The 15,277-nt window shown below is 42.9% G+C and overlaps 1 protein-coding gene across 3 annotated transcripts in view; it reads left to right on the forward strand.

Moving 5' to 3' along the window:
• Positions 1 to 15,277, forward strand: part of DIP2A (DIP2 acetate--CoA ligase A) — a 127,257-nt gene that overhangs the window by 83,842 nt on the left and 28,138 nt on the right. For all 3 annotated transcript variants that reach the window (XM_086465549.1, XM_086465551.1, XM_086465550.1), the window contains exons 14-18: positions 4,198 to 4,262; positions 4,575 to 4,668; positions 5,161 to 5,280; positions 6,734 to 6,848; positions 7,912 to 8,051. In XM_086465549.1, the coding sequence (XP_086321675.1) occupies positions 4,198 to 4,262; positions 4,575 to 4,668; positions 5,161 to 5,280; positions 6,734 to 6,848; positions 7,912 to 8,051 (534 nt within the window). The remainder of the gene's footprint in view (positions 1 to 4,197; positions 4,263 to 4,574; positions 4,669 to 5,160; positions 5,281 to 6,733; positions 6,849 to 7,911; positions 8,052 to 15,277) is intronic.

Genomic DNA, 15,277 nt, shown 5'->3' on the forward strand with positions numbered 1-15,277 from the left:
AGCCATTTGACAATGGAGAAGGAGTTTTGTCAAAGATCCCTCTCACTATCCAATTAAGCGTTCACAAGGACAGGGACATGTTTTTCATTACCGACTTACATCGAAGAGGAAGGTGAAATTACTTACCCACAAACAGACAAGTAAGTCTTCCAACATCATAAGGCAGACTTGAACCTGCCACTGAGCAAATGCACTACGGAAGATTAACCAAGTGGACTTAGAGCTGTAATAGCTGAGTATGAAGAGTACCTTGAGGTGCAACATAACTGTAGGCTGCTTTGTGCCTTAGTGTAGTCAAGCACTGAGACCCTGCCCAGAGAGCAAGCCTACAGCAAAGCCAGGAGGATCTCCATGTGATAAACTGATCCAAAGAAAGATTTTCCTTGATCCTGTATCAAATGCCACTTTTTTGAACTCTCAAAAACTGGATCAACATCAAGTTAAACCTCAGTCAGTTCACCAGAGGATTCATGGCTACCTGAAGGGCATGCAAACTTATTCCCACCACATTCCTGTGACTAACCCATAACCTAAGTAGAAGACTGGGAGCATAGCTGAATTTCAGTGGGGTTTCAAGGGCACATCAGCAGTGCGAACAGCCGAACCAGACAGCAGCTGTAGTCCATGCCACCTGTATTCTAGCTGAAGTGGAAGAAGAACCATTCTGGTGAGACACAGAAGCCAGTTGCAGCTGATCGTCTTCCGGGTCTTTGCAGACAAGTTTAACAATCTGAATTTGAACATTCACATTGAAGCAATTCAGAAGCCATTAAGTCAGATTAGGTCGCCACGCTCTTTTTGGTTTTTTCCTGCACTCACGTTTTCATCACATTGAGGCCATACAACAATGCATAGTCGTTATCCTTGATGGCTATATTCACATTGGCCTGCCGTTACAACCTTACTTCCTAGAGTGTTAAGTTGAAGTTGCTTTGCTGTAAATTACCTGGCCCACCTATCTTAACTCAGATCCATGATGCTATAGTATGCTCAAGGATCGAAAGCAGAAAAGAGAGATGGTAATACAATGGTAACTGCCAGAGCAAAGAGGACACAGAGCAAAGGATTTTTCACAGACCCACCCAGATACCACCTGCCTGAACTCTGACAGGACCTGTAGAATGCATACGCTTCCATGAATGTATCTAGGAATGTACTAAGACCCTCCTGCTGGCCAGAAAGCCCTTGCTCCCAGAAGAACATTTTGAACATCTTGCCTATCTACCTTAAGGGTCAGAATGGAGATGTTCAGTTTTCTGCAGTTAAAATAAGCAGGATGGACATGAATCCCCACAGGATGGGCTCCTTCCCCTTCATTTTGGTATGAAGTGCAGAGCTTCTGCTCATTCTTTTACTGGTAGCAGAAGGAAGCTCGGAATGTGAATTTTAAGTTTATTAAGAATAACCGAACCACCAACCTTTGCATTGGTTGCAAAGTGCTTTTAGGAGTAATGAGGAAAATGAAACAAGATCAGTGCCACTTGCCACGTGACGGCTAAATTTTTTTGAGCAGACTGGAAAGGTGTCTGCCTCCCTCTTACTCATAACGAGGGCCTTGATGTACAGAGAGGAGGAGGTTGTTAAAATAGCACAAAATGGCTCTCCCATTTATTGTTACCTTGAGTAAATGCTCTACAGAGAGGAGGGCTTTGGAATCACAGCTCAGCAAGGCATGAGATGCGTACTGGGACCAAGAATAGCAAAGCCACAGGTGCCAAGGGCATGACCAGAACAAATGAGGTTCCTTGGTCGCTACATAGTAAACCTGAAGGGGCAAGGAGAAGTAAAAAAAAAAAGAAAAATAATAATCTGTATCTCATCCCTCCAAGCACACCTAAACCAGGTCAGGACAGGGCCTAAAGCCAGTGGCACCCTCGGACAGATAGTACCAGGGAACGTTACACTACCAACCCAAATGCTGCAATCTTCACTTCTGGAGTAGAGGGCACTAAGTACTCTTTCAGGACACAGGTGCCAGTCATTGTCCAGTCTTAGGTCTGGTTTGGCACCTGCACTTCATCAATCTTGTTCAGAGTGCTGTGCTCTCCTCTCCAAATAATGCATGACTCAGCAGTCTAGCCTCAAAAGAACAACAGGGAAGAGACAACGTCTCTCTGCTTCAATCCACTTCACGGGCTGGGGGACAATACCCACATCTATGTACTTTAGGAAGCACGGTGTTGCAAACAGATGTCATTAAGAAACTGAGGTTAATCCAGGATTGACCAGTTTGCTGGCATAGCCAGAGTCTGGGGCTCTCAGAATGGCTGAGGTTAGAAGGGACATCTGGAGGTCATCTGCTGCAACCCCTCAGCTCAAGCATGGCCACCTAGAGCCAGTTGCCCGGGACCGTGTCCAGACAGATTTCCAGCATCTCCAAGGACGGAGACTCCACAACCTCTCTGGGCAACCCATTCCAGTGGTCAGTCACCCTCACAGTGGAAAAAGCTTTTCCTTCTGTTCAGAGGGGAGCTCACGTGTTTCAGTTTGTGTCCGCTGGCTCTTGTTCTGTCATGGGACATCACTGAAAAGAGCCTGACTCCGTCTTCTCTACAACTTCTCTTCTGATACTTGTACACATTGGTGAGATCCGCCCCGAGCTTTTGCTTTTCCAGGCTGAACCGTCCCAGCTCTCTCAGCTTCTCCTCATATGCTGAGATGCTCCAGTCCCTTACGCACCGTAGCCACCCTTTGCTGGACTCACTTCAGTACCCCCGTCTCTCTCGTGTACTGGGGAGCCCAGAAATGGACACAGTGTTGCAGGCTGTGGCATCACCGGTGCTGAGCAGAGGGGAAAGATCACCTCGACCTGCTGACAACACTCCTCCTAACGCAGCCCATCACACCGTTAACCGCCTTTGTCACAAGGGCACGTTCTGGTTCATGTTCAACTTGGTGGCCACCACGAAGCGCAGGGCCGTTTCTGCAAAGCTGCTCTCCAGACAGCTGGCTCCCAGCATGTCCTGGTGCAGGGGGCAGGCCTTTGCAGTTCTCCTTGTTGAACTTCACGGGCTTCCCATCAGACCATTCCCTCAGCTTGTCAAGGTCCCTCTGGATGGCAGCACAACCAGCCGGTGTATCAGTCATTTCTCCCAGCTTCGTGTCATCTGCAAACTAGCTCAGAGTACACTTGCCCCATCATCCAGAGCATTAATGAAGATGCTGAACAGAACTGGAGCCAGTATTGAGCCCTGGGCTACACAGCCAGTTACTGGCCTCCAGCTAGACTTTGTGCCACCAATCACCATGCTCTGGGCCTGGTCGTTCGTCAGTTTTCAGTCCACCTCCCTGTCTGCTCATCCAGCCCATACTTCATCAGCTTCTCTGTGAGGTTCTAGCAGAGTCTCTCATAAGAAACTGTGAAACCACTGGCTGCTTTCTCCAGCAAATCCAGTTCTATGCAGTTCACTTTTCATGAAGGTTGAGAAGTAGTGAGGGTGTGGACGATTTGCATTTCCTTATATACAGGCTGATGACTGGGTCTACTGACCTGTCTCAGAGTGACTGGAGCTCTCGGTCACCCAGGGAACCAGTGGACATGTGGCTGAGTTTCTGAAGTAGTATATTTATTGGTAAATAGCCGTGTACATTCTGAAAAATGAAAAAGAATAATAAATACCCCAAGGAACACTTTCTTGTGCAGGCAGCCATCCTGCATCAGTGATAAGCAAGTTTTGCCTGATCAATACAAGATATCCCTCTAAAATCTGGTTGAATCTTTGATTTAAAATCTGTGATTCTATTTTTTAAATCAGGTAAGATGTTCAAATTTCTCAGAGAAAACATTGAAGAAAATTTAGTACAGCCATGGTAATACTTCTCACTAAATTTGATTCTTTGAAGTATAGCTGAACTTTTTCAGTTCAGCTGAAAAAGTTTGCATCAAGACTACAGTGTCAGTCTGCATAGTTCATTAGCAACTGTAGCAAATACATGGAAGTGGTATTATATTGAAAACAGGGCCTTAAATACCTTGTAATAATCTTATCTGTAATCATAATTTAAAGGTGATTGTTGTAAGTAAAATAAGACACTTTCAGGTTAAGCAGCCTGTTTGTTGTAGATAAGAAGGCATGGCAACGTAGTTTTGATCTCTTAGTGGTGTTGAAAGTTTCATAGTTGCTTTAAGAAATATTGTGGTTTCTTAAATATTCTCATAAATATGCTTCTTAAGTCTCAGTTTTTCCTTCCTTTCAGCCGAGACACTAACAAATGTCTTGGATTTCAAAAGAGATGCTGGCCTTTGGCATGGAGTATTAACAGTGAGTATTTACATGAATTAAAAAAAACCTGCAGCAAGTTGTTTCTCAGGGGTAGTGCATTGATATCAGAATGAGGTCATAAACTCTCTCAAACTATATTTCAATATTTATATTTTTCAGAATAAAGTGATCCTTTTTCAATAACAGACTGCATAGGCATAGCTGATGTTTTTACTGACTATACACATAGTTTTGACTAACAGTTAAATGTAAGAGTTACGCTGTAGCTGTGATGATTTTTTTGAAGTATTTGTACATGCTGTGTGTTCTTTCAAACACTTGAAAGTTTATTTTTTAATATTTTTCTTGTAGAGTGTTATGAACAGAATGCACGTCATCAGTATTCCCTATGCATTAATGAAGGTTAATCCACTTTCCTGGATACAGAAAGTCTGCTCATACAAAGGTAACCTTAAAGTATTTTTGTTTAACCCATCTCTTTTGGATGACTTAGGAAAACAAAACAAACCACCACAAAAAACCAAACTTGTTTGTATGAAATGTCTGCTCTAGCTGAGGCCACTGCTGTTTTATCTACCTGACTTTCTTTGCCACAGCTTTAGCAATTGGCTACTCTGTTTCAGTATTGTATGTACTGATAGATCCATTGATGAGTGATGTTGATGACTTCTTCTGATAGACCTTTACAGAAACTGTGTTTCTCATCTCAGTGTTTTAATTTATAGTAAACATTTAAATTCTATATTCAAGTCCATCTGGAGACATTGAGTATACACTTGTCGCTAGTTAAATATTTGGCATTTGTATTTGTTTTATATGTTTGTAAATTGTTTCATAAATTTATGTAAATACACAAAAATTTTTATGTAATTTTATAATTGCCTTTATTTTGTTCTGTACTATAATTCTTTTTTTTTTTTTTTTTTTTTTTTTCCAGCCCGTGTAGCAGTAGTAAAATCACGTGATATGCACTGGTCACTTTTGGCTCAGAGGGATCAAAGAGATGTCAGTCTGAGCTCTTTACGAATGTTAATAGTGGCAGATGGAGCTAATCCATGTGAGTATGGATGCATTTTCAGAGTGTCAATCCAAGGTGAACTAAAGCACAGTAAATCACGGAGCTCTGGGTCTACACTGTAGGAGCTCAGCAGCACTGGCTATAGTTCATCTTCAGCAAAACAGAGACAGCAGCAGCATTCATTTGCCAAGGATGCTGGAGCGAAACTTTCATAGAAAGTGTTCTGAAGGATCTATTCGTTGTATAAAGAATAGTTGGCAATGTAATTTGAAGGAGGCTTTTAAAATTTCAAGTAAATCATAATGCTATTTCCGAAGTAGTTGCTCATTATTGCATGTAGCCATAAAATCTTTGAGTTGCAGTGTGTCTGATTCTGTACATGCCCCTTGGGCTTGTCTCAATCACGTGCAAGGACATAAAAATGGGAGCAGTCACAGCCTTAACTGAAAACCGTGACAGCTGCTAACTAGAGTATGTGGTAGGTTCTTGCCTTTTTCTGTTAGTCATAATGTGGTGGTTCACAGCAATTTGAGAAAGCAGCTGGGAGGTTTATTTCACAAGAGGCAAGAGTATACCTTAGTTGCTTAATTTTGCTGTTCTCGTACACCAGAAAATCAATAGCATTTCAGATTCCTTGGAGTTGCATCATGAGAGGTGAGCAACATGTGATGGTGGAAGATGAAAGGTTGCAATGGTCTTGCTAAGATTATATTTGTTGTAAGCATTGTTTCAGAGCTGATGCTTAGAAAGTTAAGCAGTTTGTTCTATAGTAAAACACTATTTGTATGCTAGTGATGCGACTGCTTTGTCATTGCTGTTTGCGCTTCTTAGCGATTTTTAGCTGTGTAAATTGGCTTTTTTAACTTCATCTGTTCATCAGTACTGTACTCTTACATGAATTGACATGAAATTATACCTAGGATGTAGCATAATCAGTGAAGTTTGCTGGTTTGTGCTATGTGCTGCGATTCCTCAACTGTAAGATACAAGCTGGAGGTGATGAGGTGCAGTCTTGCATTTTGAGCTAATGCTAAAGGCTAGGTGGAGTTCTGAGCTGAAGTGAAGGTAAGTCAGAAGCATTTGATGTTAATTTCTAAATGCTTTGATTCTGTGACCTCTGTAAGAAACACTCATATAAGAGCTATATAGGAAGCCAACAGATACAGTTACTCTCAATGACAAAATATTCTGATCACTGAAGGACTTTCCATGATGTTAAATGTTAGAGAGTGCTGCCAGAGAAAGAGAGTACAGTTGCGATTTTAATTCAGTGAATTCGTTGTTTAACCACTGGGAGATTTTTCTCCAAATCTAACATATAATAATAGGCTAGAATGTCTTTTAGGCAGTTTGAAAGTATATTGCATTTGTGCCACGGATGCAGTCATAGTTGTATAGCTGAGCTGAGAGTAAGCACAGACTTTGAAATCCTTCAGCTCAAGCTTTCCTGCTCTTGGTAAAATGTTTCCAATTGTGTGATTGTTCTTTTTAGGGTCAATATCTTCCTGTGATGCATTCCTGAACGTATTTCAATCCAGAGGTTTGAGACCAGAAGTAATCTGTCCCTGTGCTAGTTCCTCAGAGGCGCTAACTGTTGCTATTCGCAGGTAATTTTTTCTCTGTATCTGCTGTTAAAATGGTAGTCAGAAAAGACCACTACCCATATAAAGATGCCCAAAGACCTAGACAGGGGAAGCCTGAGGCTCACAGGTAATCTCCTTCACTGAAGGATGGGTGATTTTTGTTTGATTTCTTTAGAAAGTTTAACATTTTCTAAAAGTAGTCAGCCGTAAGGGTTTGGTTTTTTACTGCTTGGGAAAGTGAGGTCTCATCCTCACTGATGTTGCTGGAGGACCTTTATAAAATGCCCCCAAAATCAAAATTGTTACTTCTTTAGGAGGAAAAAGATGCTGAATCTTCAAGTGATTGCTTATATACAACGTCTTGTAAACAGGGGGCTAAATAAAGAAAAAAGTATTTGTAACTGGTCTGAAAAATACCATTGGATTTCTGGAGATAGCAAGGGATGCTCTGAAAAAAGGGAATACTTTGATTATTAATAGACATATGGAGGGAATATGCTGGAGTTTTTGACAGTAGTTTTGATCAAAATGTGCTTTTTCAGAAAATCAATTTCAAGAAAACTTGAAACAAAAAAGGTTGGGATTTTGGAGAGTACTTTCTCTGGTGGGAGAACTGACATTTCCCAATTTTAAAAACTTGCACTTCAAGAGCTGCTTTTTGCAAGAGCACTGGAACCTTTTGATCTGTTCCATCCTGAAAGTTGAACAGTTTCACAAAACGGAGTTGTTACTCTTGTCAATTCTGCTCAGAGTAGTAAAGTGTCAAGCCCTTCAAAAAATTCTTCATTTTTCCTGATGTTTAGAAAATTTAGCCTTTAAATGCTTATTCTTGACACTTCTTTGCCCATAAAAGAACTAAATCCTTTTTGTAACGTTTTAGAGTGGGAAGAAGCTATGTGATGTTTTGTTCTAGCACTTTTTTTCATCTGCTTAAAACAAATGATCAGTCATGAACTCTTGTTTGTTTAAAATGAGAAACCATTATTTCTCTTAACCTTAACATGCCTGAGAGACTTACGCAATGTTTTTGACGTCCATATGCCATCAGTCTGTTGATTCGTATCTGATTTGACTTTCTGTTTTTCAGGCCTCCAGAACTGGGTGGGCCTCCTCCAGGAAAAGCAGTGTTATCTATGAATTGTCTGAGTTTTGGCGTGATAAGAGTGGATACAGAAGAGAAGTTGTCAGTCTTAACTGTACAGGATGTTGGTCAGATTATGCCTGGAGGTAGGAAAGCGTTTCATGTAGATTTAAACATACTCTACATTAAGTTATCTTTACTATTATACTTCTGCCAATGAAATAAATCTATCAAGTAATAAATACCTTTAAGGTAGTATGACTTATGTCTTGATGCATTACATAAACCCATGACGATTAAGTACTGTCTCAACTAGATTATTCAGTGTGTTCAGTAGAGATTAATCCCTGATAAATTTGAGTGACCATAGGTTTTGGTATGGACAGGTGCTTTTGGCTGATCTGCAGAGTTGTTTTGTTATCCGCTTTTGTTATCTGCTGACTGACGTACAGCTGTGTAATAACAGATGCAGCAGAACAAAATAAAATGTAAAGCAAAATACTATCTTTCATCCAGGAGTGACAGTCCATGTGTTAGAATAGGTTATTTCAGTTGGAAGGGACCTCCAACAATCATCTAGTCCAACTGCCTGACCAATTCAGGGCTGACCAAAAGTTAAAGCATGTTATTATAGGCGTTGTCCAAATGCCTTTTAAACACTGTCAGACTTGAGGCATTGACCACCTCTCTAGCAAACGTGTTCCAGTGTTTGACCACCCTCTCGGTAAAGAAAAGATTTCTAACGTCCAGTCTAAACCTCTCCTAGTACAGCTTTGAACTGTTCCCATGTGTGCTGTCGCTGGATCCCAGGGAGAAGAGATCAGCAGCACCCTCTCCACTTCCCCTTCTCAGGAAGTTGTGGAGAGCAATGAGTTCACCCCTCAGCTGCCTCCTCTCCAAACTGGACAAACCCGAAGTCCTCAGTAAGGAAGACATAACCTTGTTAGCAGAGATGAAGTTGGGGAATACTTAAGCAAATGGCACATATACACAAGTTCATAGGCCCTGATGGGGTTCACCCATGAGTGCTGAGGGAGCAGTGTGATGTCATTGTGAGACCACTCTCAACAATCTTTCCATGACTATGGAGATTGGGAGAAGTGCGTGAGGACTCAGGGAAAGCAAATGTCACTCCTGCCTTCAAGAAGGGCAAGGAGGAGAACCCAGGGAACTTCAGGCTGGCCAGCCTCATCTCAAACTCTGTGAAGGTGATGGAACAGCTAATTCTGGAAACCATTTTCTCAAGCACATGGAGGAAAGTCATCAGGAAGAGTCGGCATGGATTCTCAAAGAAGTTGTCATGCTTAACCAACCTGATGGCCTTCTATGATGAAGTGACTGGCTTGGAGATGAGGGGAGAGCAGTGGATATGGTCTGCCTTGATTTTGGTCAGGTTTTGGACACTGTCCCCTGTTAGATCCTCACAGAGAGGCTGATGAAGTATGGGCTGGATGAGCAGACAGGGAGGTGGACTGAAAACTGACGAACGACCAGGCCCAGAGCATGGTGATTGGTGGCACAAAGTCTAGCTGGAGGCCAGTAACTGGCTGTGTAGCCCAGGGCTCAATACTGGCTCCAGTTCTGTTCAGCATCTTCATTAATGCTCTGGATGATGGGGCAAGTGTACTCTGAGCTAGTTTGCAGATGACACGAAGCTGGGAGAAATGACTGATACACCGGCTGGTTGTGCTGCCATCCAGAGGGACCTTGACAAGCTGAGGGAATGGTCTGATGGGAAGCCCGTGAAGTTCAACAAGGAGAACTGCAAAGGCCTGCCCCCTGCACCAGGACATGCTGGGAGCCAGCTGTCTGGAGAGCAGCTTTGCAGAAACGGCCCTGCGCTTCGTGGTGGCCACCAAGTTGAACATGAACCAGAACGTGCCCTTGTGACAAAGGCGGTTAACGGTGTGATGGGCTGCGTTAGGAGGAGTGTTGTCAGCAGGTCGAGGTGATCTTTCCCCTCTGCTCAGCACCGGTGATGCCACAGCCTGCAACACTGTGTCCATTTCTGGGCTCCCCAGTACACGAGAGAGACGGGGGTACTGAAGTGAGTCCAGCAAAGGGTGGCTACGGTGCGTAAGGGACTGGAGCATCTCAGCATATGAGGAGAAGCTGAGAGAGCTGGGACGGTTCAGCCTGGAAAAGCAAAAGCTCGGGGCGGATCTCACCAATGTGTACAAGTATCAGAAGAGAAGTTGTAGAGAAGACGGAGTCAGGCTCTTTTCAGTGATGTCCCATGACAGAACAAGAGCCAGCGGACACAAACTGAAACACGTGAGCTCCCCTCTGAACAGAAGGAAAAGCTTTTTCCACTGTGAGGGTGACTGACCACTGGAATGGGTTGCCCAGAGAGGTTGTGGAGTCTCCGTCCTTGGAGATGCTGGAAATCTGTCTGGACACGGTCCCGGGCAACTGGCTCTAGGTGGCCATGCTTGAGCTGAGGGGTTGCAGCAGATGACCTCCAGATGTCCCTTCTAACCTCAGCCATTCTGAGAGCCCCAGACTCTGGCTATGCCAGCAAACTGGTCAATCCTGGATTAACCTCAGTTTCTTAATGACATCTGTTTGCAACACCGTGCTTCCTAAAGTACATAGATGTGGGTATTGTCCCCCAGCCCGTGAAGTGGATTGAAGCAGAGAGACGTTGTCTCTTCCCTGTTGTTCTTTTGAGGCTAGACTGCTGAGTCATGCATTATTTGGAGAGGAGAGCACAGCACTCTGAACAAGATTGATGAAGTGCAGGTGCCAAACCAGACCTAAGACTGGACAATGACTGGCACCTGTGTCCTGAAAGAGTACTTAGTGCCCTCTACTCCAGAAGTGAAGATTGCAGCATTTGGGTTGGTAGTGTAACGTTCCCTGGTACTATCTGTCCGAGGGTGCCACTGGCTTTAGGCCCTGTCCTGACCTGGTTTAGGTGTGCTTGGAGGGATGAGATACAGATTATTATTTTTCTTTTTTTTTTTACTTCTCCTTGCCCCTTCAGGTTTACTATGTAGCGACCAAGGAACCTCATTTGTTCTGGTCATGCCCTTGGCACCTGTGGCTTTGCTATTCTTGGTCCCAGTACGCATCTCATGCCTTGCTGAGCTGTGATTCCAAAGCCCTCCTCTCTGTAGAGCATTTACTCAAGGTAACAATAAATGGGAGAGCCATTTTGTGCTATTTTAACAACCTCCTCCTCTCTGTACATCAAGGCCCTCGTTATGAGTAAGAGGGAGGCAGACACCTTTCCAGTCTGCTCAAAAAAATTTAGCCGTCACGTGGCAAGTGGCACTGATCTTGTTTCATTTTCCTCATTACTCCTAAAAGCACTTTGCAACCAATGCAAAGGTTGGTGGTTCGGTTATTCTTAATAAACTTAAAATTCACATTCCGAGCTTCCTTCTGCTACCAGTAAAAGAATGAGCAGAAGCTCTGCACTTCATACCAAAATGAAGGGGAAGGAGCCCATCCTGTGGGGATTCATGTCCATCCTGCTTATTTTAACTGCAGAAAACTGAACATCTCCATTCTGACCCTTAAGGTAGATAGGCAAGATGTTCAAAATGTTCTTCTGGGAGCAAGGGCTTTCTGGCCAGCAGGAGGGTCTTAGTACATTCCTAGATACATTCATGGAAGCGTATGCATTCTACAGGTCCTGTCAGAGTTCAGGCAGGTGGTATCTGGGTGGGTCTGTGAAAAATCCTTTGCTCTGTGTCCTCTTTGCTCTGGCAGTTACCATTGTATTACCATCTCTCTTTTCTGCTTTCGATCCTTGAGCATACTATAGCATCATGGATCTGAGTTAAGATAGGTGGGCCAGGTAATTTACAGCAAAGCAACTTCAACTTAACACTCTAGGAAGTAAGGTTGTAACGGCAGGCCAATGTGAATATAGCCATCAAGGATAACGACTATGCATTGTTGTATGGCCTCAATGTGATGAAAACGTGAGTGCAGGAAAAAACCAAAAAGAGCGTGGCGACCTAATCTGACTTAATGGCTTCTGAATTGCTTCAATGTGAATGTTCAAATTCAGATTGTTAAACTTGTCTGCAAAGACCCGGAAGACGATCAGCTGCAACTGGCTTCTGTGTCTCACCAGAATGGTTCTTCTTCCACTTCAGCTAGAATACAGGTGGCATGGACTACAGCTGCTGTCTGGTTCGGCTGTTCGCACTGCTGATGTGCCCTTGAAACCCCACTGAAATTCAGCTATGCTCCCAGTCTTCTACTTAGGTTATGGGTTAGTCACAGGAATGTGGTGGGAATAAGTTTGCATGCCCTTCAGGTAGCCATGAATCCTCTGGTGAACTGACTGAGGTTTAACTTGATGTTGATCCAGTTTTTGAGAGTTCAAAAAAGTGGCATTTGATACAGGATCAAGGAAAATCTTTCTTTGGATCAGTTTATCACATGGAGATCCTCCTGGCTTTGCTGTAGGCTTGCTCTCTGGGCAGGGTCTCAGTGCTTGACTACACTAAGGCACAAAGCAGCCTACAGTTATGTTGCACCTCAAGGTACTCTTCATACTCAGCTATTACAGCTCTAAGTCCACTTGGTTAATCTTCCGTAGTGCATTTGCTCAGTGGCAGGTTCAAGTCTGCCTTATGATGTTGGAAGACTTACTTGTCTGTTTGTGGGTAAGTAATTTCACCTTCCTCTTCGATGTAAGTCGGTAATGAAAAACATGTCCCTGTCCTTGTGAACGCTTAATTGGATAGTGAGAGGGATCTTTGACAAAACTCCTTCTCCATTGTCAAATGGCTTGGAGTGTTTTCTGGCACATCTAATGGACCCTTCTGGTTTAGCATGCCATTGACAGACAATTGACAACACTACTATGACTTTCTACCATAGTAGGAAATGTCGAGTGACTTACCTGATTGTGCATGGGGAGAACAGTTAGTGTGTATCTATTTAGTGCCTCAAAATGATATGACTTGTAATTGATGGCTATTGCCATTTTAAAATATAGTAGTAATTGGCAAAACTACTTGTAGGTTAAGCAGAATTTGGGCAACTTAATGAATTAACTCTCTTAAAATTCTGTCCAGTGTTGGGCTATCAGTATCTGGGGCAGATTAGCTTCAATTTGGCCATATGATAAAAATTCCAGGTCTGAAGGTATATTTTTAGCAGAAATTTTTCTGTATGTTTCTTAAGGCAGAACATAAGTTACAGAGTTCTTTCTAGAGGATAATCTGATGACTTTGCTGTGACTGTGTCTTAAAAAACAAAACCAAAAACAAACCCAAAAAACCCCAACAAACTGTTAAAAGCCTCCAGAGTAGGAAAAAAGCAAAAAGGCTAGCAGTTATTTATATGTGTGTGCCGAATAAAAAGAAATTGATGACTTATTTTCAAATGAGTCTGCATGTACATTCTAACAGTGGATATACTTATGCCTTACCTTGTAAGATTTATGCTTTTTCCTGTGTAGTATTCACAGAGGATGTGCTGTGTCCATTCTCACTTGCTGTTTGGCATACAAAAGAGAACGTACCACCATTTCCTTTCCTGTTAGTTGCCCTCTTGAATTACTCTGCTGACTGATGAGACTTGCTCTTTGTCTGGTTTTGGGTTTGTATTTTTTTTCTTTCCTTAGATTGCTGTGCTTTCACCAAAGGCCTAATTTGAGTCAGATGCCATTCCTGAAGGCTTTATTCTGTCTTCTGATCCCCATTGAATACATTTAAGGTCTTGGAAGTAACGACATGTGCTAGCCTTTCAAACATCTTAGGATATAGGAGCTCGCATTCCTGAATTTCATTTGGCCATGTGTGCTGTGAAAGTAGTCTCCTAGCCAAGAGCTAGTAGTCATGCTGATGCTTGTTCAGTCAAGCCAAATGCTTTTGATCTCATTAACATTGAAGATCCCTGGCATACTTTGTTCAGGAACCAGCTGGTTAAAAGGTCATGGATAAAATACCCACGTTTGCCCTCCTTTTCTTCAAATCTTGCTATTTGTTCTGAGACACTGAGCCCGCATGCTATGGAGATCTTATTCAACAGACCCCTCAGCACCAGGATCACGTCTTATGTGACTGCAATTCAACCTATAGGCCACTGTTGATGCCAAGTTCTCTTCAGTTGCCTTTGCTGTTCACTTTCATTATCTACCCTGAATGCCAATCACGAGAGCCACCAGGGAAGTGCAGGCATCCGCGAAGAAATCTTCCCATTGAAGATATCATGGGAATTCTTAAGAGAGAACCTGGTATGCATTCCCCTGGAATCGTCTCTGCAGCTCCTGGAGGGATGATGTTTTGCCTCACCTGTTGACCACCTTGGGCTATTTTGCATGGTTTCTGTCTGGGACTGATGCTGCTAAGATGCAGTATTTGGCTCAACAATCTTCAGTTCATTTTTTCAGATTGGACTGGTAAAGATGGTAGGGAGAGTACCAAAACTCTCTTCTGCCTGTTTTGTGCCTCCAACTTTCATATCAACTGGCATGCGATTGACATGCCATCTGTCATCTTGGAAGCTTGTTATACCTTACGCTTGGACCTGGATATGGATGCTCAGGGTATTTGATTAAGTTTGCATCCCTGCTAGTTCCCACCTAAATGTTTCCATTCTTTTGCAGGGATCCTTCTTACATTCTTTCTATGACAGGAGAGTAACCCTCTCTGATCCAGAAGATCTGTATTCCTACAGCTCCTGATCATACAAAGCCCGGTTCATGGAGTGCTGCAGCAGCTACTTTCTTACACTCAAGCAGAAAACTGCATTGGTTCCAGATCATAGGCTTCTGCAAGATGAACTTAGGCATATACGGTTTCAAGTTCTGGATTGTGACTGTATTGAGTATTTCGCAGAAGTTCAAGGAGAATGGTTCAGATTTCTCAAATGGCAGGATGCTTACTTTGTTTTGAGTTTATGGATGTCTTGGATGTTATTGTTTCCTCTGTCCATATCTCAGCAAACATTTGCCCGGGTTCTGGTAGTTATCATGATGCATCTTCACTGCAGAGGAATCTGGTTCCTTTATCTCAGTGCCTGATTTATGAAAGGAGTTGTTAGAGAACAACTTTGTGAAGCTTTCAGTCTTTTTCCTTAGATTGTGAATGTGACATAGCAGTACCTCATTCCCACTCGGTCCTTAGAATTTATTGTAGTAATCAGTTCTGTGTGTTTCACTTGGCTTTGGTCTGTCACATGATGGCACAATAGACTGCCACTGCAAGAACACTCTTGGAGGTCTGTGGCAATGTGTACACTTGTGATGAGATGTTTTCTTCCAATTTAAATATTGGGCTTTGGATGTTCGTGTGACCACCTTTAGAGTCTAGATTCTTGTCATCCTTATCTAGGAAGCCGTCTTGCTTTATGTCTGTTGCCCTTCCCAGGAGAGCAGGGAAAGATTGCAAGTCCTTACGTTGGA

This window comes from Leptosomus discolor, chromosome 5 (genome assembly GCF_034619465.1).
Source record: "Leptosomus discolor isolate bLepDis1 chromosome 5, bLepDis1.hap2, whole genome shotgun sequence".
NCBI lineage: Eukaryota > Metazoa > Chordata > Aves > Leptosomiformes > Leptosomidae > Leptosomus > Leptosomus discolor.